Consider the following 23,674-nt stretch of genomic DNA (forward strand, 5'->3'; position numbering starts at 1 on the left):
ATGTTCACTGAGTGAGTGAGTGAGTGAGTGAGTGAGTACTGCCCGGGTCAGTACTGCACCGTGGTACCCAGGCGTCTCTGGCAGGGTTTTGTTGCATCAGACTTCAGTAACCATGGAAACAAAAACCCTGGCAACTGACGACGACTCACGAAAAAGAGAAATAAGTTCTGCTGCTGTGATGAGAGAGATAAATGAGTGATAATTAAATGATAAGTAAGTGATAAATAAATGATAAATGAGTGATAGTGATAAAAAGAGTTGTGAAAATGCAGAAAGAACTTGATTGAAGGGTTAATGTGCAGCTGGAACGCTGAGGCTGAGTGGAAGATGAATGGAATCCTTAGTCTTGACCTACATCTCTGAGCAGCTGAGACTCGATGTGATTGGAGTGAGTGGCTCGCTTCCTCCTTGAATGTTGCATCACAAAGATTTCATTTAGTTTGACTCCTATAAGTGATGTATGTTTGATCTGAACGACATAGTATCTGTAGATTTAATGGAGACTTCAATCCTTAAATCAGCAGTGGAGTTGTTGTCCATAATCACACTTTATATGTGATTAACCTGAATGATATGTGGTTTATATGTGATTAACCTGAATGATATGTGGTTTATGTGTGATTAACCTGAATGATATGTGATTTATATGTGATTAACCTGAATGATATGTGGTTTATGTGTGATTAACCTGAATGATATGTGATTTATGTGTGATTAACCTGAATGATACGTGATTAACCTGATTAACCTGAATGATATGTGGTATATGTGATTAACTTGCATCGATATGGTTTATGTGTGATTAACCTGAATGATATGGTAGATATGTGATTAACCTGAATGATATGTGGTTTATGTGATTAACCTGAATGATATGTGATTTATGTGTGATTAACCTGAATGATATGTGATTTAGTGATTAACCTGAATGATATGTGGTTTATGTGATTAACCTGCATGATATGATTTTATATGTGATTAACCTGAATGATATGTGGTTTATATGTGATTAACCGATATGTGATTTATATGTGATTAACCTGAATGATATGTGTTTATGTGTGATTAACCTGAATGATATGTGGTTTATGTGTGATTAACCTGAATGATATGTGGTTTATGTGTGATTAACCTGAATGATATGTGATTTATGTGTGATTAACCTGAATGATATGTGATTTATGTGTGATTAACATGATATGTGTTTATGTGTGATTAACTTGCATGATATGTGGTTTGTGTGATTAACCTGAATGATATGTGGTTTATGTGTGATTAACTTGCATGATATGTGGTTTATGTGTGATTAACCTGAATGATATGTGGTTTATATGTGATTAACCTGAATGATATGTAGTTTATGTGTGATTAACCTGAATGATATGTGATATTGAATGATATGTGGTGTGTTTATGTGATTAACCTGAATGATATGTGGTTTATATGTGATTAACCCGGAATGATATGTGGTTTATGTGTGATTAACCTGAATGATATGTGATTTATGTGATTAACCTGAATGATATGTGATTTATATGTGATTAACCTGAATGATATGTGGTTTATGTGTGATTAACCTGAATGATATGTGATTTATATGTGATTAACCTGAATGATATGTGGTTTATGTGATTAACCTGAATGATATGTTTATATGTGAATGATATGTGGTTTATGTGTGATTAACCTGAATGATATGTGATTTATGTGTGATTAACCTGAATGATATGTGGTTTATGTGTGATTAACCTGAATGATATGTGATTTATGATTAACCTGAATGATATGTGGTTTATGTGATTAACCTGCATGATATGTGATTTATGGTGATTAACCTGAATGATATGTGGTTTATGTGATTAACCTGCATGATATGTGGTTTATATGTGATTAACCTGAATGATATGTGTTTGGTGTGATTAACCTGCATGATATGTGATTTATGTGTGATTAACCTGAATGATATGTGGTTTATGTGTGATTAACCTGAATGATATGTGGTTTATGTGATTAACCTGAATGATATGTGGTTTATGTGTAATAATGATTAACCGATATGTGGTTTATATGTGATTAACCTGAATGATATGTGGTTTATGCGTGATTAACCTGCATGATATGTGGTTTATGTGATTAACCTGCATGATATGTGGTTTATGTGATTAACCTGAATGATAATGTGGATATGTGATTTTATGTGTGATTAACCTGAATGATATGTGGTTTATGTGTGATTAACCCGAATGATATGTGATGATTAACCTGCATGATATGTGGTTTATGCGTGATTAACCTGCATGATATGTGATTTATGTGTGATTAACCTGAATGATATATGTGATTTGATATGTGCTTATATGTGATTAACCTGAATGATATGTGGTTTATGTGTGATTAACCTGCATGATATGTGGTTTTATGTGTGATTAACCTGAATGATATGCGTGATTAACCTGAATGATATGTGGTTTATGATTAACCTGAATGATATGTGGTTTATGTGTGATTAACGAATGATATGGTGTGTGATTAACCTGCATGATATGTGATTTATGTGTGATTAACCTGAATGTGTGATTAACCTGAATGATATGGTTTATATGTGATTAACCTGAATGATATGTGGTTTATGTGTGATTAACCTGAATGATATGTGATTTATGTGTGATTAACCTGAATGATATGTGGTTATATTAACCTGAATGATATGTGGTTTGTGATTAACCTATACCCTGAATGATATGGTGTGATTAACCTGATATGTGATATGTGTGATTAACCTGAATGATATGTGATTTATGTGATTAACCTGAATGATATGTGATTTATGTGTGATTAACCTGAATGATATGATATGTGATTAACCTGAATTATGTGTGATTAACCTGAATGATATGTGATTTATGTGTGATTAACCTGAATGATATGTGATTTATGTGTGATTAACCTGAATGATATGTGATTTATATGTGATTAACCTGAATGAAGAAGGACTCACTTTAACTTCCTGGACCCTCAAACCCAAGTCTGTGGGGAAACAAACTAACAATGGTGGATCAGGTTAAGAGAACATGAACACACACACACACACACACTCACACACACACATGGTATGTAGGGTTAGTGTGTGTGTTTGTGGTGGGGGAGGAAGGATGGACATTGGGCCTGGTGTTCTGAATGACTCATTTAATTTTGGTGTGGTGGACTGCTGACCTGGCCTGAACTGGTCCGATCTGGTCTGTGATTTAAATGAGTAGCTGTGTTGTAGACCTGAATGTGAAGTGTTTGACTTTTCAACACTTTTTGCAATTCCAGTTCTATGACAGTGATTTCAGGAAACTCTGAATTTCTCCATCTTTTATAGCTGTGTGCTGTAGCTGTGTGATTATTGTGTTGTCACTGCTTGTGTGTCTTTCTACTGAAGAGGCAAAGAAAGCATACTTTTGCTTTTGTGGGTGTGAGATGAACAACATGGATTTGAAAATGGCGAGTATTACTCAGTGAATTCCTTTTGCACTCTCTGCCTAAACTAGGCCTGATGAAAACCAGCATTCCTGGCTGAGGCGGTGAACGGTTCCGGTGTTGGGGATACTGTCTAGGAATGTGGGCACGTCGTAGCACACTTGAGTCAGACGCCCAGTGAGAGTTGAACAGGGGCTTTTCCAGTGGGGGGGTGGGGTGGAAGACACAGTGGAAAAGGAAAACTGATTCCACCTTCAGTGGAACTAAGGTCTCCTGAGTACACCACAGTATGAAAGAGGGGAGGAGGAGGAGGAGGAGCAGCATAGAAAGCAAAAGATGAAGATTCTGAGAATACTGGTACCATTTAGAGCTGTTAACTCATTCACCACTTTCTCTTTACAAAACAAACTAGGGTTGCACATCTCTGATAAACGATTCGATACAAAAACAATATGCTTTTATTACAGACGACTTGATTTGATTCTACGGTTAATATTTGTTGTAGATATTTTATTTAACAAAGACCCAGAGGTAGGTTACAGAGGTGCAACATTTCAATGTAAACAAGTTACAAACTGAACAAAGTAAGCAGCAGCAGATTGAGGGCACCAGGATTAATAATGGGTTCAGAACAGGTCTAGAACTCACCGTAGTCTTTACCACGTTTCCTCCTGTGTAGTAGAGATATTTAGTGCTGCTAGTGTACGTCAAAGATGCTCTACACAGCTTACAAATAACACGCTTGCTTGTTTGCCCGATGTCCTGGTTTAACCTCCATTTTCCTAGTTGTCACTTGTCTCTCACTCATGGTAATGCTAGCTAGGCAGCTACTGAGTTTGCGTGAGAATAGTTTTGTGGGCAGCTTCAGCCGTCGCGTTGTTTTAGAGATGCAAACTGTAAGTGTGTGTGAAGCCGCCAACCCATTCCAAGTCTTGTGATACCCGATCCATGACTCTACAACCAATTCATCTAGGAATACGGATATTGGATATTAGCAAACCAAATGAATGTCTGTTTCTGCTACTGCATTAGTAACCAGAACAGAATAAGGCAGAGTTACGACATGGACCTAAAAAACACCACGATCATCCACTAACTTGAATGTGATGTAGTTGTAGGCTTGTTCTGAAAGTAGTTCTGAAGCTTGTTCTGGAGCTTGTTCTGAAGCTTCTTCTGAAACTTGTTCTGGAGCTTGTTCAGATACTTGTTCTGAAACTTCTTCTGGAGTTTGTTCTGGAGCTTGTTCAGAAACTTGTTCTGAAGCTTGTTCAGATACTTGTCCTGGATCTTGTTCTGGAGCTTGTTCATTACTTGTCCTGAGCTTGTTCTGAAGCTTCTTCTGAAACTTGTTCTGGAGCTTGTTGTGGAGCTTGTTGTGGAGCTTGTTCAGATACTTGTTCTGAAACTTCTTCTGGAGCTTGTTCAGAAACTTGTTCTGGAGCTTGTTCAGAGCTACTTGTTCTGAAGCTTGTTCTGGAGCTTGTTCTGTGTTCTGAAACTTGTTCTGAAGCTTGTTCAGAAACTTGTTCTGAGGCTTGTTCTGGAGCTTGTTCTGTTCTGAAGCTTGTTCTGGAGCTTGTTCTGAAACTTGTTCTGAGGCTTGTTCTTGTTCTGAAGCTTGTTCTGAAGCTTTTGTTCTGTTCAAGCTTGTTCTGGAGCTTGTTCAGATAGAGCTTGTTCTGAAACTTGTTCTGAAAGCGTGCTTGTTCAGAAACTTGTTCTCCTGTTCTGGAGCTTGTTCTGAAACTTGTTCTGAGCTTGTTCTGAAGCTTGTTCTGGAGCTTGTTCTGAGGCTTGTTCTGAAACTTGTTCTGAGGCTTGCTGAAGCTTGTTCTGAAGCTTGTTCTGGAGCTTGTTCAGATACTTGTCCTGGAGCTTGTTCTGAGGCTTGTTCTGAAGCTTGTTCTGAGGCTTGTTCTGAAGCTTGTTCTGAAGTGGAAGTGAAAGAACAACATCATTTGTTCCTCTTTAAACATCTCATTGGTCATTCTGTTAAAGAGAGAGAGGTAACTCTTGTCTCAGGCGCCAAACTATTTGATCGCACCCACACATGAGCAAACAGTTTATTTCTGGACGTTGACGGCGTGTTCTGTGAACTCGCACTGAACCTCAGGAATGGGGACAGACGACCTGCCAAAAACTACCAGGGACAACGAAATAAAGCTTGTTTTTTCTGTCTTTTGTTTTTTAGGAAAGGGTTTTTATTTTCTGCTCTTCCAGGCAAGTGTGTGTGTGTGTGTACGTTGTGTTTGTGTTTTCTGTGTCTCTCTCTGTGTATTTATATGTGTGAGAGAGAGAGATAGAGAAGAAAGTGAACACAAGAATGGACAGTGGTGCTTTGGACAAGCTGCCAAAAGGAGTCATGAGGACTGATATGATATTGTGTCTCAGAGAGGAGAGAATGAGGTGTCACTGATATCAGGATCTCTGTAACTCTGATAGTTTACTTTCCTCAGCAACCATTTATGTGTTTTACTTCATAGATACACGATAACCTGTACCTAATAGAAAAGGATAGTTTAACTCGTAAACTGTGGCTATTGTTGTTTTAGTACAGCCACAATTCTTGCCACGGTACATAAGTAAAAGAATCTAAATTATAAAATAAATCATTTGTTGTAATTATGACGTTTTGAACTGTAGTACACATGGAATGAGGAATGTTATAGTTATGGAGGTCAACCACTCTGCAGATCTGCAGCTGTAAACACATGTCTCCATCTTTAGTCAGCTCTGTTGAACATTGTTTGGGGTGAGAACTGGACTGGACTGCATGTTTGCCTGTACTTGTTTGTTTTTCCAGTTCAGAATCATCATCTTCTTAAAGCTGCTCACTTAAAATATCTCATTCTTTAAAATTGGTGTCCTCTTTAATCCAAAGAAAATCTCAGTGTTTTGTTGCAGTTGTCTAAAACTTAGTTGAGCTACAGTTAAAGCTCAACTGTGCCTGGTGTTTGCCTCCACTGCACTAGGTGTCAATACACTCTCTTTCAGCTTGTAGTATTAAGCAGTTTCCAGTTTAGCCTGTGGCTAGTTATTAGCATGTCCATCCATGAACCTTAAAATATTAAATTCTTTAACCCTAACCCATGTGTTTTTGATGTTGTTTTACTCTTGTGTGAACCGGCTCCAGGACTCAGGTCCCACCACAGGTTTACACGCACAAGTCATTTGACTCCCATTTGCACCGTTTGGCTGTGTTAGTCTAACTTTGAGAAATTAGATTTCTGATGTCACGACTCCTAAACAGAGGATCTGAGATCCCACACATCTGTTCCATCAGATGTGTGGGATATTACTTGGACGGCCTTTACATCCAGAGGAGAGCGTTAATCACGGAGGAAGTTGCTTACTTGTTGCTTTTTACTTCAGAGTTGAGTGTAATTCAGTGTGACATGGACTACACTTATGATTTAAAGCTGGTGTGTGATTCACAAAGAGGCTGAGAACAGGTGAGAAGTAGCAGCTTGTTTCATAGATGACCAACCAGTCTCGCCCTGACCCGAGCAGATGAGACTTACAGGCGTGCAGTGTTTCCCCATATAGGCCTCCCCCAGCACACCCTCAGCCCCACCCCATGCTCTGGCAGCTGGCTATGCTATACAGTACACATGTTGTGTCAGGACTCAGGAGGCTGTGTAAGCTTGGGAGTCGTCCAGTACCAACTGCACACATAAGCAAAGGCAGCTCACATTTGGAACCCGGAAGATCACCTCAGACTGAACACTGGCACCCACTTTATCTAATATTCAATAATCAGTGGGTTTAACTGTAAACGAAGCCTTCAACTGTAGCAGACATTTTAGAAACCATGTCCTTTTTACTGAATTCAGAAACTTCTACACCTCAAATAAAAAGAAGTACTTCATGATGGTTGAAAAAGTATTCCGTTTTCTTGGCAAACGTGAAGCACAGGTTAGTTCAGAGGTGGATAAAAATCTTATGGATTAAATAAACAAATCAGACCAAATCTGAAATTATAGATGTATTATGTTAGCGAAAGCAATAAAATAAGATTCATTGATTTACCCATGGATAAATATCAACACTATCAACTACTGTTTCAAAATGATTTAGAACCTTAAATGTTGCTGGAATTTATGAATGATTTTCCATTGAATGTTTGACCTGATTTCCTCTTAATAAATATTACTAGATGTATAAAGCTGGTTTCTGGGTTTTCATTCACAGGGTTAGGTTAACAAGAAGGTTAGGGTAACTCTAACCCAGTGGCAAAAACAGAACATGTGGGGCCCGATCTTATGCAAAGCATCTTTTCAACTTGTACCTGTGCTCATCAGTGTGTGTGTGGTTTGTCTCAAAATCAAATGTGCTCAGGTGTGTTCTGGTGTGTTCAAGTGTTCTGGTGTGTTCATGTGCTCAGGTGTGCTCATGTGCTCATGTGTTCTTGTGCTCATGTGCTCAGGTGTGTGCTCATGTGCTCATCTGGTGTGTTCATGTGCTCAGGTGTCATGTGGTGTGTGTGTTCTGGTGTGTTCATGTGTTCATGTGTTCTGGTGTGTTCATGTGTGCTCAGGTGTGCTCAGTGCTCATGTGCTCATGTGTTCTGTGTGTGTTCAGGTGTGCATGTGCCCAGGTGTGCTTATGTGTTCTGGTGTGTTCATGTGCTCAGGTGTGCTCATATGTGTCAGGTGTGCTGGTGTGTGTTCTGGTGTGCCCATGTGCCCATGTGTGTGTGCTCATGTGTTGTGTGTGTGCTACCAGGTGTGCTCACGTGTTCTGGTGTGTTTGTGTGCTCATGTGTTCTGGTGTGTTCATGTGCTCATGTGTTCTGGTGTGTTCATGTGCTGGTGTGTTCATGTGCTCAGGTGTGCTCATGTGTTCAGGTGTGCTCATGTGTTCTGGTGTGTTCATGTGCTCAGGTGTGCTCATGTGTTTAGGGTGTTCATGTGTTCAGATGTGCTCAGGTGTGCTCATGTGTTCTGGTGTGTTTGTGTGCTCATGTGTTCTGGTGTGTTCATGTGCTCAGGTGTGCTCATGTGTTCTGGTGTGTTCATGTGCTCAGGTGTGTTCATGTGTTCATGTGCTCAGGTGTGCTCATGTGTTAAGGTGTTCATGTGTTCAGATGTGCTCAGGTGTGCTCATGTGTGCTCATGTGTTCTGGTGTGTTCATGTGCTCAGGTGTGCTCATGTGTTCTGGTGTGTTCATGTGCTCAGGTGTGTTCATGTGTTCTGGTGTGCTCTGGTGTGTAAAATGTTAGATTTTATGAATGCATCTTCAGTGTATGTCTTGTATCTCTTGCACAGTTATCCAAGTAAACATAAGTAGCCTGTGTTGTTTCAGCTTTAAATATCATAACACAACATTAAAGAAGGCTAAGGACATCTTAACATGAAAAGAAAAAAAATTCTTGGCAGGGACATTTTTAGTTTGCTAGTCCACAGCAGCTGAGCCAAAACCTTAATGTGGTACTGACGATGTCTGTCTCTGTCTGTCTGTCTCTGACTTTCTCTGTCTGTCCATGTCCTCTGTCTGTCTGTCTCTGTCCTCTGTCCTTGCATGAATGGATGAGGACAGTTGAGACACAGCAAGGTGCCACTGAACCACAGTGGTTTACTTGTGATTGCTGGACACACTGTTGGCCATGACAGACAGACAGAGTGACATCAGCAGAACCAGCCCAGTGAGAAAGCCCCCATGGCAACCGTTACCGTGACAGTTATACAACAAGAGCCCGAGTCCCTGGTGGGTGGAAATGACCTCATCCAAATCAGATTCTTTCAGGAAGCTGTGGTCCCTGTCTTCAGCCCCTGTCTGTCTTCTGTCTTCAGTCCCTTTCTGTCTTCAGTCCCTGCCTGTCTTTAGTTCCTGTTTGTCTTCAGTCCCTGTCTGTCTTCACTCACAGTTGTAAATAAAGTTTGAAACATTTGAATCCCATTTTCAGGCTGTTCACAGACTCTGTTGTAATAACTGAGCTATTTCAGAAGATATATATTCTATGTACAGTATATATGTATATATATATGTATATATATATCGTTGGACCGCCTTTAGCTTTGATTACGGCACTCATTCACTGTGACATTGTTTCCATAAGCTACTGCGATGTCACAAGGTTTATATCCGTCCAGTGTTGCATTCATTTTTCACCAAGATCTTGTATTGATGATGGGAGAGTCGGGCCACTGAGCAAAGCCTTCTCCAGCACATCCCAAAGATTCTCAATGGGGTTAAGGTCTGGACTCTGTGAAAATGATGTCTCATGCTCCCTGAACCACTCTTTCACAATTTGAGCCTGATGAATCCTGTTATTGTCGTCTTGGAATATGCCCATGTCATCAGGGAAGAAAAAAAATGCATTGATGGAATAATCTGGTCATTCATTATATTCAGGTAGTCAGCTGACCTCATTCTTTGGGCACATAATGTTGCGGAGCCTAGACCTGACCAACTGCAGCAACCCCTTACCTATTTGCTTAGTTAAATCCAGGTGGCCGCTTTTTTTTTGGCCAGGCAGTGTGTAATATAATACAAGTTAATTAGCTGTGGATCGTCAAATCGTTCAAGTCATATTTTCACTGTCTTGTCACAAATTGCATTGAATATGAACAGGTCAGTGAGAAGGTTAGGGTTTCTGCTTCTAATTTAAAGTTAGTGGAGGATCTTTACTAGTTCATTGGTAAGTCTTCAAATACTTGTGCTTTGGGTGTTTACTATCCTGAGGACTCGGGATGTCTTTATGCTGCTCTTATGATGCTCTTCCTGATCTGTGTTTGATATAATCACTCATAATATGTAATGTAATTTAATTTAATGTAAGATAATGTAACTATATCTATGTCTATGTCTATATCTATGTTTTTATCTATGTCTATATGTACATCTATGAATATATCTATGTCTATATGTATGTCTATATCTGTCTGTATGTTTATATCTATGTCTATATCTATATCCATGTATATATCTATGTCTATATGTCTATATCTATGTCTATATCTATGTCTATGTTTATATCTATGTCTATATCTATGTTTATATCAATGTCTATATCTATGTCTTTATGTTTATATCTATGTCTATATCTATGTCTATATGTTTATATCAATGTCTATATCTATGTCTATAATATATGTCTATCTATGTTTATCAATGTCTATGTCTATATCTATGTCTATATGTTTATATCAATGTCTATATCTATGTCTATATGTTTATATCAATGTCTATATCTATGTCTATGTTTATATCTATGTCTATATCTATGTCTATATGTTTATATCCATGTCTATATCTATGTCTATATGTTTATATCTATTTATATATCTATGTCTATATCTATGTCCATATCTATGTCTATATCTATGTCTATGTTTATATCTATGTCTATATCTACGTCTATATGTTTATATCAGTGTCTTAATCTATGTCTATATCTATGTCTATATCTATGTCTATGTTTATATCTATATCTATATCTACGTTTATATCTATGTCCATATCTATGTTTATATCTGTCTATGTCCATATCTATGTCTATATCTATGTTTATATCTGTCTATGTCCATATCTATATCTATGTCTATAGCTATGTTTATATCTATGTATATGTCTATATATATGTCCATGTCTATATCTATGTCTATATCCATATCTATGTCTATATCTATATCTATGTTTATATCTATGTATATGTCTATATCTATATCTATGTTTATATCTATGTCTATATCCATATCTATGTCTATATATATATCTATGTCTATATCCATATCTATGTCTATATATATATCTATGTCTATATCCATATCTATGTCTATATCTATATCTATGTTTAAATTCCATGTCTATATCCAGGTCTATGTTCATATTCATATTTATATTCATGTATATGTCTATATCTTATATATATGTCCATGTCTATATCTATGTCCATATCTATATCTATGTCTATATCCATATCTATGTCTATATCCATATCTATGTCTTTATCTATATCTATGTCTATATCCATATCTATGTTTATATCTATGTATATGTCTAGTTATTTCATGTCTATATCTATCCATGAGTCTATGTCTATATCCATATCTATGTCTTTATCTATATCTATGTTTATATCTATGTCTATATCCATATCTATGTCTATATCTATGTCCATATCTATATATATATGTTTATATCTATGTCTATATCTATGTCCATATCTATATATATATATGTTTATATCTATGTCTATATCCATATCTATGTCTATATCTATGTTTATATCTATGTATATGTCTATATCTATATCTATGTCCATGTCTATATCTATGTCCATATCTATATCTATGTCTATATCTATGTCTATATCCATATCTATGTCTATATCTATATCTATGTTTATATCTATATCCATGTCTATATCTATGTCCATATCCATATCTATGTCTATATCTATATCTATATCTATGTTTATATCTATGTTTATATCTATATCTATGTCTATATCTATATCTACGTTTATATCTATATCCATGTTTATATCTATGTTCATATCTATGTCTATATCTATATCTATGTCTATAGCTATGTCTATATCGATGTCCATATATATATATATCTATGTCTATATCTATGTTTATATCTATATCTATATCTCAAGATCTAGAGAAGGTTTCTGTGAGTTACTTGATGCTGAAAGGTTTTTTATTGAATAATCAACTAAAAGGGTTAGGGTCTTCAAATGAAGTTAATGTAAGATTAGATCTGATGAATGAATGAATGACTGATCTCAGCTCTCTGGCTGTTGTGCGGTCTTGTTTTTCTGAATGGATGTCCTGTGAGTGTGTGTGTGTGTGTGTGTGTGTGTGTGTGTGTGTGTGTGATGCAGAACTCCAGTCTTCAGGCTGTGGACAGACGAGGTCCCTGTCGTGTCTCTGTCACACTCACATAGTAAAATGCAGACAAACCTGCACAAACGTACACAAACACACATACACACACACACACAGACACACTCATGAGCTGATGACCAGTTTGTCCTGAAAGACTCACTGTGATGTGAGACATACTCTGGTATTCTTTACCAGGACAGTGAGCTTGTCCAACAGAGCAAAGCTGTTGTTTTTTAAACGTGATCAATAATAATGATCCAAAGCTTGATAACTTACATATCATCACATATTATTTTTATTGTGTGTGTGTGTGTGTGAGAGGGGGTGCTGCTTCTCAGCAGGTACGTACATAAGACTGTGCTCCACAAAGGAAAAGGAAAAGAATGATCGTTCTTGTAGGAAACATTTATGTCCTTAAATAGAGTTGTGGGCCTCTCCAGTCGAGCCCTGGCAGAGCTGTGGCTCACATTCCCAGCATAACACTGGAGCTCCACGTTCACAGGTACGACCCTGATCTCAGCCGGTTACCACTGCAGCATGGGGGCGTGGGTGAGGAAACCTTCAGTCGTCATGAAGGATATAAGTGTGAGGTGGACCAGGCAGACAGAAAATGTACATTTTTAATCATCATCATTTAAGCTTTGTTTTATTTCTGCATTTCTAATCAAAAATCCAAACAGACAAACTTTTCTGACATTATTCTCTAAAGCAGTGGTTCTCAAACTTTTTTTGTTGGGCCCCCCTTTGGAGTAAGAAATTTCTCAGGCCCCCCCCATCTCACGAAATTGTAACAATGTGTCAACTATAATATTTATTGAATCAATATTAGAACAAAAGTTTCACTTTTCTTTCAATAATTTGTTGTGCAAATAAAATTTTTGCTTTATTAATACAAATAACCTCAATATTGCTTCATGAGAAAGCAATTTTCAAACAAAAATATGAAATGTGCAATTATAACTATAATAGTGTCATTTTATAAACAATAAATACATTTGGATAACAAAGAATACTTTACCAATCAAATTCATTTTCTGTGCAAATAACATTTTTTTTGTTTTAGCAATGCAAATGCTGTCCCCTGCCAGTGTTTTGAGACACAACACACAGTGAGGTCTTTGGTGGCATTTTCTGGTCTTGGGTTTTGGTCCTCCTGAGTCATTGTTCCGTTTGGCTGACGTTGGCTTGTTGTTAGTTTCCGAAACGTTGCAGTTTTCCTTTTGCCTCTGTGTACACACACACACACACACACTGGTCTACTGTAGTCTACTTTGGTTTACTGTGGTCTACTGGGGTCTACTTTGGTCTACCTTGGTCTGTTGTGATCTACTGTGGTCTACTGTGGTCTATTGTGGTCTACTTTAGTCTTTTGTGGTCTACGTTGGGCTACTGTGGTCTAATTTGGTCTGCTTTGGTCTACTGTGGTCTACTGTGCTGTGCTGTGGTCTAAGCTGATTGTTTTCATGCTAGTGTTGTGGTCTGGTATGACGGTATTTTATGAATGAAGTCTAAATACAAACATACATGGTCTAGAAATGTCAACATGTCTTTGATATAAATGAGCGAATGAGCTTTAATGGAAGTTGTCTTCAGCTGTAGGATTGTCCTGGTTTCCATGGTGACAGGAGAATGTTGTGGTTTGGATGAAGACCAGTTAAAAGACTCAGCAGATACAGACCTGAACAAAGGTCTGGAATAAACACGTTTACATGAACACTGTAGACCTGAATGTGTGTTTGTTTGTGTGTGTGTGGCAGTGTTTGAAAGTGATTTGGTTTTGTGTTCTTATGAAACAGATGTGTGTCCGTCGGCTGGTTTAAATATTTAAATCACCTGCTGACAGCCTGTCACTCAGCGTCGCAATCAGCAAGTCAGTCATCCGTACTTGTGCACACTCTCGTACCTGTGCGTACTTGTGTGTACTTGTGCGTACTCTTGTACTCATGAAACGTCATCAGCCTCAGTCCAAGTTCTGTTCCAATTCTCAAGTCCGTGAGCACGTTAGAATTCAAACATATGGTTTGTGTTTGAAGATCTGACTGATTTATACTTGATAAGCTCCGCCTCTGCGGACGCTTGGTGTCCAGCAGAGGGCAGCGTTACCTCGGCCCGTCCTGATCTGTCGTTAGATGCTTTGTGTGATCCATAGATTTTGTTTTAATGTAAATGTTTTGACCTGACAGTTTGAATTTTAGATTTGGTCATTGTATCTGTATTTAAATATAATATGTACATACAGTACTGTATATACATATATGTATATATATACATATACTGTATATATGTATATATATACATATATGTATATATATACATATATGTATATATATGTGTATATATATACATATACTGTATATATGTATATATATACATATATGTATATATATACATATACTGTATATATGTATATATATACACATATATATACATATATGTATATATATACATATACTGTGTTATTTTGCTCTCTCAGAGAAATGGTTTCAGTCTGGATTACCCGTCTGAATCCAGGCTTGTTCGGTGTCTGCCATCTGAAAGAGGGAAAGAGGGAAAACAGAACCTGGTGCCGGTCTGAGGGCAAAGCGTTCTTCTCATACCAGCTCCTTCCCATAGAAGCTTTTCTTCTATGAAGCGTCTCATTTTGCAGCGAGAGAAAGTTGTTTGTCCTTCTTTTTCCACATTGAAACCGGCATTTAAGCGCTGGTAGTTACATAGTCACAAGTTACATAGAAGCGCGCGGAGGCATTTCCGTTTCCTCCGGCAACAGACCATGTCCGCTGGGCCCGCGTCCCAGTGACGCATCATTGCGTACGATGACATCACGCTGGGGCGAGCCCTGCTGGAGCTCATTGAAATGAAGTGTAGGGTCCAAAATTACACAAAAGAATCTCAACATGAAAGTCTCTGAGAAATGGCAAAATAAACTCTTTTTTCTCTATTTTTTGGTGTGGCTTAAAGAGGCCGGTGCACTATCGCCCTCTATCGCCCTCTAGCCGCCCCCTGGTCAGAACTAGACCTAGAGCAAAGCTACATCACATGTGGCTCGTAAAGGGTGGAGCTAGAAACACTGCTGTCTGCTGATTGGTCGTCAAAGAGTCATCACTTTACGTGACTTTGTGATGCTGGATGTCTGACACTGTCGCACAACAGCAACATCATTTACGTATCCGGTCCACCCACCCCCGCGGTGGACCAGGGTGGACCATTCCAGACCGTACCATGGTGTCCTGAGCAGCTGTTGTTTAGGCTTTGATATCAGAGTGTGATCACAGTCATTTATTATCTGTTATCTGACAAGATTACCCTAAACCTGTGTTAGGACCTGTGGAAGCCTGTCTGTACTTCATGTCAGGACATGGTCTATGTCTCTCTCTCTGTTTCTCTCTATTAATATATACATATATATCATTTCAATTATTATTATTTATCATTATTTTTAGTGTTATTTGAATTTGGTTTTCTGGGTTTTTCGATTCTGATTCAGACAACAAATAAACGTAAAAAACGGAGAAAGGGAGAAGTAAAATAATTTCAGCTACTTACAAATAAAACTATCCTGACAGCTGTGATTCATCTATAAGGTGTGCTTTCTTCCAAACAATCCCGTATGAACGTGTGTGTGTGTGTGTGTGTGTGTGTAACGTGTAGAATCACTGTCAGGTCCTGATGGTCCAGTCTACCTCGTGTGTAAATGCGCACAGCCTCTTTCTCAGTTTGGCGCCTGAGTGATGGTTCAGTCCCTGATATACCTCAACAGCCCGTTACGGAACACCTGAACGGGTCAACCTCAGACTGCAAGGTGCAGGACACACTGTTGTGGACATGTTTGAGACATGGACGGCTTTTGTCGTTAAGCCGGCAGTATTCTCAGGTGACATGTTCACCTCCGCTGTCCTCCCGCTGAAATAACCACGTACATGCGTGAGCTCTGAGGCTTCACAGCGCCATTTGTAAAGGTACGGACCAATGTTCTCTTCTTCATCAAGCCCCACAGCTTTGATGGACACGCTGCTCTGATCGACTAGATGGATACAAAGGACGTGGAAAAAATACAGTTGCACTTCTTTTTTTTATTACTTTTCCTCTTCTTCTTCTTCTTCTTATAGTTATTATTAATACTAATAATATTACTAATAAGCTTGAGCAGATACAGGCTTTAAGACAAGGTACTGTAGTCTCAGTTTTGGTTTGGGCACAGCAATATGTTTATTAAACGCAGTGGTTTTTTTTAAGATGTTTTTCTTAAAATTATTGTTGTTATTGTTATGAATAATAATAATAAGACGAGCGTGCGCACATGGCGCCCTTCATTATTATTATTATATTATTATACAGTCTTCATGCAGCGTAGGCGACGCGGTTAAGCCGTTTTTGTATAGTGTGCTGGCATAAAATGCCCCTGATACATGCGTGTGTGTGTGTGTGTTGGTGGAGGGGACAGTGCTGAATCAACAAAGCTATAGTGATATAGTGAGTTGCTGCTAATGCCCTCGTGTCTGTTTAGTTACCAGTTGAAGAACAGGACTGATGGATTGATATTCTCTAAGTGTTGTTTTATCTTAATACAAACCAAAAATCCAAACCCCCAAGATATTTTATCATTTTGTTAATCTACTAATCCATGTAAACATGTGTCTTCTGGAAATGTTCTCGTTTATACAGACAGAGATACCAACACTCTGTGTGTGTGTGTGTGTGTGTGTGTGTGTGTGGGTCTCCCTTTGCCTTATCTGTTGCTGCCGTTGTGAACCATTGACCCGTCTAAATTTAGAACCAGAGGAATCATGTGTCTCCACAAGTGTGCGTGTGTTTCCATCAGTAACCAATGTGTAACAAATGAGCTCAAACAATCACATTGTTTCCACTGTGACCACAGAGTCTCAGATGAGTGAACCTGTGCCGCTCTCTGCTGCAGCGACTCACACATCACGTGGGACGAGACGGTGATCGAGTCAAAGAAAATTCCTATTTGAAGTAGAAACAAATATACAAACCAAACCAAGCATTTTCTATGAAATGAAGAAACTCAGTCATGTTCAGTCATGGTGGTTAGTGTCCTCTGTTCACTGGAGTTTCCAGAATGGAGCTGAACACGTGAGAACAAGAATCAACTTGTTGTTGTCAGAGTCAGTCGTACGCACACTGGAGCTACATTCCTGCCATTTACCATGTGTTTTATCATTGTTGAACTGAAATAAAACATTGAATACTTAGATTTATAAAGATGCTGTGACATTGATGTCTGCTCCTGTCTCTCTCTCTCTCTCTGACTCTGTCTGTGTCTCTGTGTGTGTGTGACATGAAACAAAGGCTTTCAGGGTTCATTCTGTTTGCTTTTTATTCTTTACTCTTTGTTTTCACTCTGACTGATCAATCAACTAACAACTAACTAACTAACTAACTAACAATGAACCAACTAGCTAACAATTAACAACTAACTAACCAACTACCAACTAACTAAGAGGACACTTATTGATGAATGTTCTTGTATTGGTCACATGACTAATTATTCTCTGATTAAATGAACCCATGACCAGACCTGTCTGTGGTTAGAGGACCTGTTTGTGGTTAGAGGACCTGTCTGTCTGAGGACCCTGACCTGTCTGTCTGTGGTTAGAGGACCTGTCTGTCTGTGTTTAGATGACCTTTCTGTCTGTGGTTAGAAGATCTGTCTGTGTGTGGTTAAATGACCTGTCTGTCTGTGGTTGTCATCTGTCTGTGGTTAGAGGACCTGTCTCTGTCTGTGGTTAGAGGCCCTGTCTGTCTGTGGTTAGAGGACCTGGACCTGTCTGTCTGTGGTTAGATGACTTGTCTGGTTAGAGGACCTGTCTGTCTGTGGTTAGATGACCTGTCTGTCTGTGGTTAGAAGACCTGTCTGTGTGTGGTTAAATGACCTGTCTGTCTGTGGTTAGAAGACCTGTCTGTGTGTGGTTAGAGGACCTGTCTGTCTGTGGTTAGAGGACCTGTCTATCTGTGGTTAGATGACCTGTCTGTCTGTGGTTAGAGGACCTGTCTGTCTGTGGTTAGAGGACCTGTCTGTGGTTAGAAGACCTGTCTGTGTGTGGTTAGAGGAGCTGTCTGTCTGTGGTTAGAGGTTTCCAGAGAAAAGTGTTTGGTGAAAGTAAGAAAAGAGGAAAATGAGCTGTTATCATTCCTGTTAAAGAATCACTGGCAAATCAGTGATTCTTCCTCTGTCAGTGTTGTAACCTCAGTTTAATCTAGGGTGACCACCTCCAGTCAGACAAAATGTGGGACAAGTAGCATTGTAAAGTGGGACAGACGTAATAACTTTAAACTTAAGATATATTGTCTATCTAATTTACCAAGAAACATTTTTTAAACCCACCGACCAAAAGATTAAGACACTACCTGACCCAAAATAGAACCCTAAGTTTCTACAGCTTAGGTCTTTAACAGGCCTAGGTCTATAAAAGACAAATCACTACTTGCCTATAAAAAGTTTAACTATTTCCGCGCAAATAAGGTAGACAAAAATCTTGGCTCTCTGGGATAAAAAAAGGAAAGATCCTCCAATCAAGCAGACACAGATTTTGCCTCTGTGACGAGACCATTTTTTTCTGTGGGACTCACATGCACCATGTCGCTTCACGTCCCTAGTTTAACCACTCCTCCCCTCAATCCTCACTCCTCACTCCTCCTCCCCTCATGGCTCCCGGTGACTTGAATGAATGAAGTTTGGATTTATTGACAGAGTAACTGAGTCGGTGTTGTTCATTAGTGGAATACTGCAGGTATTTGAACCAGTGTGTGACCTTTGACATATGCTGACATGTGTTTGTATGCTGAGAGGCCAACTGCTCTGAGACTCCCACTGCACTGACTCCCTGACCTTTGAACCCTGAAGTAGGACATCAATAAACCCTCAGTCGCCTCAACTTTTCCAGGCTTTTCCTCTTTGACACAAGACAATGAATGCAGTTATTTATGTGTATAATGTGTATTAGTCGCTGACTGTGTCTTAGATGATGATTGTTTTGGATCATTTGTGGACTCACAGTCCGGCTAATATTTATTATGAACATTATGTTTATGCAGACATTACACATTAGTTATATTTCTTGTGATTGAAAAGTGATTGTTGTAGATTTAAGCTGCAACTGAGAATCATCTTTATTATTTTTCTTGATTCGTTGATTATTTTTGTCTACAAAATATCAGAAAATGTTTTATTCTATATCATAAAATACATCAATAAATACTCTACTTGTTATATTTAAGATTTTACGTTGCTAAAAGACATGAGCGAGGTATTTAGAGATGTGTTTAATATGAAAATGTGTTTGTTGTGTTCATTAAGTCAAAGTTAATAGGACAAAAAGACTGTAGTGAGATGGTTTGTAGTCAAACAGCTTCTTACCTCCATTAAAGATAGAAAACACAGTGATGCAGCTGCAGCTTGGCCCACAGAAATATGTAAGAAAGCTACTGCCTCTGTTAAGTGACCTTTAAAAAATGCTTTCCATGTTACATGCTAATATTTTCCAGTCATTTGGAAATAAATGAGTTTTAATCATGGAACAATTCCTGATCTCAGATGGACTTAGGCTTGTGTCATTCAGAGGAATGAAGGATTACATCATCCACACAGTGAGACAAATGAAAATGAGTCATCAAAAAGTTAGGACTTTCCTTCTATGCTTTCGGATCTGTTCACCATTTCTGGGTTCTTTTTAAAAAAAGATTTTTAGTGTGTGTTTGTGGGATAAATGAAATGATATGAATGTTCAAATCAGACAAAACTCAGATGACATACTTAAGAATTTGTCTTTGACCTCATCACAAAAAAAACAAGCTAATATCCTCACACACATGCTAGTATCACCACATGCTAATATCACCACACATGCTGATATCATCACAGGCTAATATCACCACACACACACACACACTAATATCAACACACACGCTAATATCACCACATGCTAGTATCACCACACTCACGCTAATATCATCACATGCTAATATCAACACACACTAATATCACCACACACACACTAATATATCACATGCTAGTATCACCACACACACGCTAATATCAACACACATGCTAATATCATCACACATGCTTATATCACCACACCCTAATATCATCACAGGCTAATATCATTTCACACAGGCTAACATCATCAAAGGCTAACATCATCACAGGCTAATATCACCACATAACATCATCACAGGCTAATATCATCACAGGCTAACATCATCAGCTAACATCATCACAGGCTAATATCATTTCACACAGGCTAACATCATCAAAGGCTAACATCATCACAGGCTAATATCGCCACATATCATTTCACACAGGCTAACATCAATGCAACATCATCGCAGCTAATATCATTTCACACAGGCTAACATCATCGCAGGCTAAAATCATTTCACACAGGCTAACGTCATCAAAGGCTAATATCATTTCACACAGGCTAATATCATCAAATGCTAATATCATCACAGGCTAATATCACCACACGTGTTTTTGTGTGTGTGTGTGTGTGTCTAAAGTGGTTGCTGTGTTTAGCCCCGGGCTAACTAACTGCCCACTGACATAGACAACAATAAAAGATAATATCGAGCGGTTCCATCAGCAGCCTACAGACACTGAATAAAACAGGACGTCCTGTCCTGCTGCCACCTTGGATGATGAACAGCAGGATAGTGTATTTTCAGCCGTGATTAAACTGACTGTTTTCTTTCCTCCTCTTTTCTCTGACAGGAGTGATCAGCCAGTGGCAAAGTGAACCTAAGGAGCGCGTCATCTCACTGGTCCTCACACATCTCCCACTGCTCAAACCTGGCAATGTTGAAGCAAAGGGCGAGTACATGCGTCTGCTGCCACGAATACTGGCTCACACCATAGAGCACGGCCACCACCTGGAGGAGTCTCGCCAGCTTCTGTCCTATGCTCTCATTCATCCAGCCACCTCCTTGGAAGACCGCTCTGCCTTGGCACTGTGGCTCAACCACCTGGAGGAAAGGGCCGCTGCCCGGGGAGACTCACTGGAGCGCCCCCCTCCTGCTGGGCCCCACCATCATCACCATCATCACCAGTCAACACCATCATTAACCCTCTCCACATCTGGTTCCTCCTCCTCTTCCTCCTCCTCCTCCTCCACGAACACCTCTTCGTCAGGCAACCTTTATTCCTTGCATCACCACCAGCGCTATGGCTCAGACGATCGTCTCAATGGATGGCAGAGCTCCAGGGACTCGGGGTTGGGCGGAGGGTGGCATCAGCAGCAGCAGCAGCAGCAGCAGCAGGGCTGTGAGAATGGGCATCTGCTTCTCTACCCATCATCCTCTGTGCCAACAACCTTAAACACAGTTGGAACTGGCGGAGGCAGTAACACGAGTAAGTGAAATCACAGTCTCTCGTCCTATGTTCAACCTTCTTCTTCCTTCTTCTTCTTCTGTGGTGTAAAAACATCACAGGATCCTAACAAGAGAAATACATGCAGAAGATTATTATCACAACACACAACACTTTGTATTATGAAAGAGTGATGGTAAGACTTTTAGCTGTGTTTGAACCTTTCATAAATGTTTGATGGTTCACTTCCCACAAGATTTACCTGATGGTGTCATTATTACCTGGATTAAGATGAAGTTAATATGTTTCTTTTCCTTTATTTCCTTTGGTAAGTTACATAAGTTCAGTGATGAAAAGACTGGGGCAACATTAAAAAACACACATCGTGGTATCAAAGTATATCATCTGATAACTCCTGATCACTCTTTTCACACCAGCGTCTTTAAGTCAAACACAGTGACTCAGTTCAACTCAGTTCTGTTGAACTCCTTGAGTCCTCTACAAGCTCTGTGGTGAAAAACCTGCTCTCTAAACAACCTCCAAAGCAACGGCTCTGTGAGGAGGACAGAAACACGGAGAAGTGAACATAACTATGGTCAGAGCAGGATATTTCCAGACAAGAATGTCAGGGCTCTGTGTTTTTTCTGGGACATGAAAGAAACAGCTGAGGTTTATAAATAAAGACACATTTAAAGCTCTGCTCACCGCGAGAAACTGCCTCTTTAGTTTAGACTGCAGGCAGCTTCGGCCTCACAAGAACCTCAGGATTTACTTCTCTTAACTTAACAGACACACAGACACATGGACACAGACAGACACACGGACACAGACACGCTCAGCAAATGCTTCTCTCATCTAATGTTAGTCCTCATAATGAACCCGTCATTGTGGTGATGGTGATGGTGATGATGATGATGACAGCAGTAGAACTGTGACGTCCACACTTATAGCTGAACCAGCAGCCCTTTCCCTTGTAAGGTCGTCTTTGTGGGAGACTGTATTTAGGGAAAATGGTTAATATTCAGGGACTGGAACTTGTAATGTTAGCTGGGCACCTATTTTAAACGGGGCCATGAAGTCCTATACATAGCGCCAACAGTAAGAGGAGCACATATAGGAGGAGAGAGAGTGGAGTATTGGTGGCAGCTGACCTGGTCACAGTGGCGACACTAAAAGCTCCCTGGCTTTTCATTCACCTCCTTCTACAGGAACAGGCCATGATGCCACCACTGCTGGGGTTTGACTTTGGTTTGGAGCTCTGATGTCACTCATGAGTGATGAGTGATGAGTGATGATTGATGATTGATGAGTGATGATTGATGATTGATGAGTGATGATTGATGAGTGATGATTGATGAGTGATGATTGATGAGTGATGATTGATGAGTGATGAGTGATGATGAGTGATGATTTATGATTGATGAGTGATGATTGATGAGTGATGAGTGATGAGTGATGATTGATGATGAGTGATGAGTGATGATTAATGAGTGATGATTGATGAGTGATGAGTGATGATTAATGATTGATGAGTGATGATTAATGATTGATGAGTGATGATTGATGAGTGATGAGTGATGATGAGTGATGATTAATGATTGATGAGTGATGATTGATGAGTGATGAGTGATGATGATGAGTGATGATTAATGATTGATGAGTGATGATTGATGATTGATGATGAGTGATGATTAATGATTGATGAGTGATGAGTGATGATTGATGATGAGTGATGATTAATGATTGATGAGTGATGATTGATGAGTGATGAGTGATGATGAGGATGATGAGTGATGATTGATGATTGATGATTGATGAGTGATGATTGATGATTATGATTGATGAGTGATGATTGATGAGTGATGATGATGAGTGATGATTAATGATTGATGAGTGATGATTAATGATTGATGAGTGATGAGTGATGAGTGATGATGAGTGATGATTAATGATTGATGAGTGATGAGGATGATTGATGATTGATGAGTGATGATTGATGATTAATGATTGATGAGTGATGATTGATGAGTGATGAGTGATGAT

The 23,674-nt window shown here is 39.1% G+C and overlaps 1 protein-coding gene and 2 long non-coding RNA genes across 5 annotated transcripts in view; 1 reads left to right on the forward strand and 2 right to left on the reverse strand.

The window, feature by feature from the left end:
* samd4a (sterile alpha motif domain containing 4A) overlaps window positions 1-23,674 on the forward strand; it is a 37,716-nt gene that overhangs the window by 1,615 nt on the left and 12,427 nt on the right. For 2 of the 3 annotated variants that reach the window (XM_044029905.1, XM_044029906.1), the window contains exon 3: window positions 21,038-21,673. In XM_044029905.1, coding sequence (XP_043885840.1) covers window positions 21,038-21,673 — 636 coding nt within the window. Of the gene's footprint in view, window positions 1-8,971; window positions 9,170-21,037; window positions 21,674-23,674 lie in introns of those variants that run through there. The other variant, XM_044029907.1, reaches the window with a different exon arrangement.
* Window positions 1,143-2,961, reverse strand: LOC122772170. Its single transcript, XR_006360750.1, has 4 exons — window positions 2,948-2,961; window positions 2,535-2,565; window positions 1,250-1,342; window positions 1,143-1,163 (listed from the first exon to the last, which is right to left on the reverse strand). It is a non-coding gene; the product is annotated as an uncharacterized LOC122772170 (long non-coding RNA).
* Window positions 19,813-20,481, reverse strand: LOC122772171. The gene is made up of 2 exons (XR_006360751.1): window positions 20,344-20,481; window positions 19,813-20,212 (listed from the first exon to the last, which is right to left on the reverse strand). It is a non-coding gene; the product is annotated as an uncharacterized LOC122772171 (long non-coding RNA).

This window comes from Solea senegalensis, linkage group LG7, assembly GCF_019176455.1.
Source record: "Solea senegalensis isolate Sse05_10M linkage group LG7, IFAPA_SoseM_1, whole genome shotgun sequence".
NCBI classification, from domain to species: Eukaryota; Metazoa; Chordata; class Actinopteri; order Pleuronectiformes; family Soleidae; genus Solea; species Solea senegalensis.